General features: G+C 46.3%; 1 protein-coding gene across 1 annotated transcript in view; it reads left to right on the top strand.

Moving 5' to 3' along the window:
* Positions 1-507: 507 nt before the first annotated feature.
* Positions 508-877, top strand: part of EMH_0055060 (uncharacterized protein) — a gene marked incomplete at both ends in the record, with an annotated part of 2,058 nt that continues 1,688 nt past the window's right edge. The window contains one exon of the mRNA XM_013497184.1: positions 508-877. Within this exon, the coding sequence (XP_013352638.1) occupies positions 508-877 (370 nt within the window).

Below are 877 nucleotides of genomic sequence, written 5' to 3'. Positions count from 1 at the left end.
TGCACCCAGGAGATATACAACTCTGCTATGCTGTAAACCCTAAACCCTAAACCCTAAACCCTAAACCCTAAACCCTAGATAAACCCTAGACCATAGATAAACCCTAAACCCTAAACCCTAAACCCTAAACCATAGATAAACCCTAGACCATAGATAAACCCTAAACCCTAGACCCTAAACCATAGATAAACCCTAGACCATCGATAAACCCTAAACCCTAGAGAAACCCTAGACTATAGATAAAACCTAGACCAGAGATAAACCCTAAACCCTAGATAAACCCTAGATAAACCCTAAACCCTATATAAGAACTGTATAAACCCTAGATAAACCCTAAACCCTATATAAACAATGTAGTAACCCTAGATAAACCCTAAACCCTAAACCCTAGATAAACAGTAAATACAAAACCCACTATATCAACGCTTAGAATACACCTGACTGAAGTTATATATGCATTAGGGTTTAGGGTTTAGGGTTTAGGGTTTAGGGTTTAGGGTTTTGTATATGAAACAAACTCAGGTAGGCCTTGCTGACTTGCCTGTGGGGTGTCCCTTCCGCGTTATATTGGAAGGGGACGATCCCAGCGGAGACGATCCCAGAGGAGACAACCCCACAGCATACAACCCCACAGCATACAACCCCACAGGGGACGATCCCAGAGGAGACGATCCCAGAGGAGACGATCCCAGAGGAGACAACCCCACAGGATACGATCCCAGCGGAGACGATCCCAGAGGAGACAACCCCACAGCATACAACCCCACAGCATACAACCCCACAGCATACAACCCCACAGCATACAACCCCACAGGAGACGATCCCAGAGGAGACGATCCCAGAGGAGACGATCCCAGAGGAGACGATCCCAGAGGAG

This window comes from Eimeria mitis, genomic scaffold, assembly GCF_000499745.2.
Source record: "Eimeria mitis Houghton genomic scaffold, Emh_scaff2519, whole genome shotgun sequence".
In the NCBI taxonomy this organism is placed as follows: domain Eukaryota; phylum Apicomplexa; class Conoidasida; order Eucoccidiorida; family Eimeriidae; genus Eimeria; species Eimeria mitis.
The sequence above is the reverse complement of the archived record's forward strand: the minus strand, read 5'-3'. Positions and strand labels throughout refer to the sequence as shown.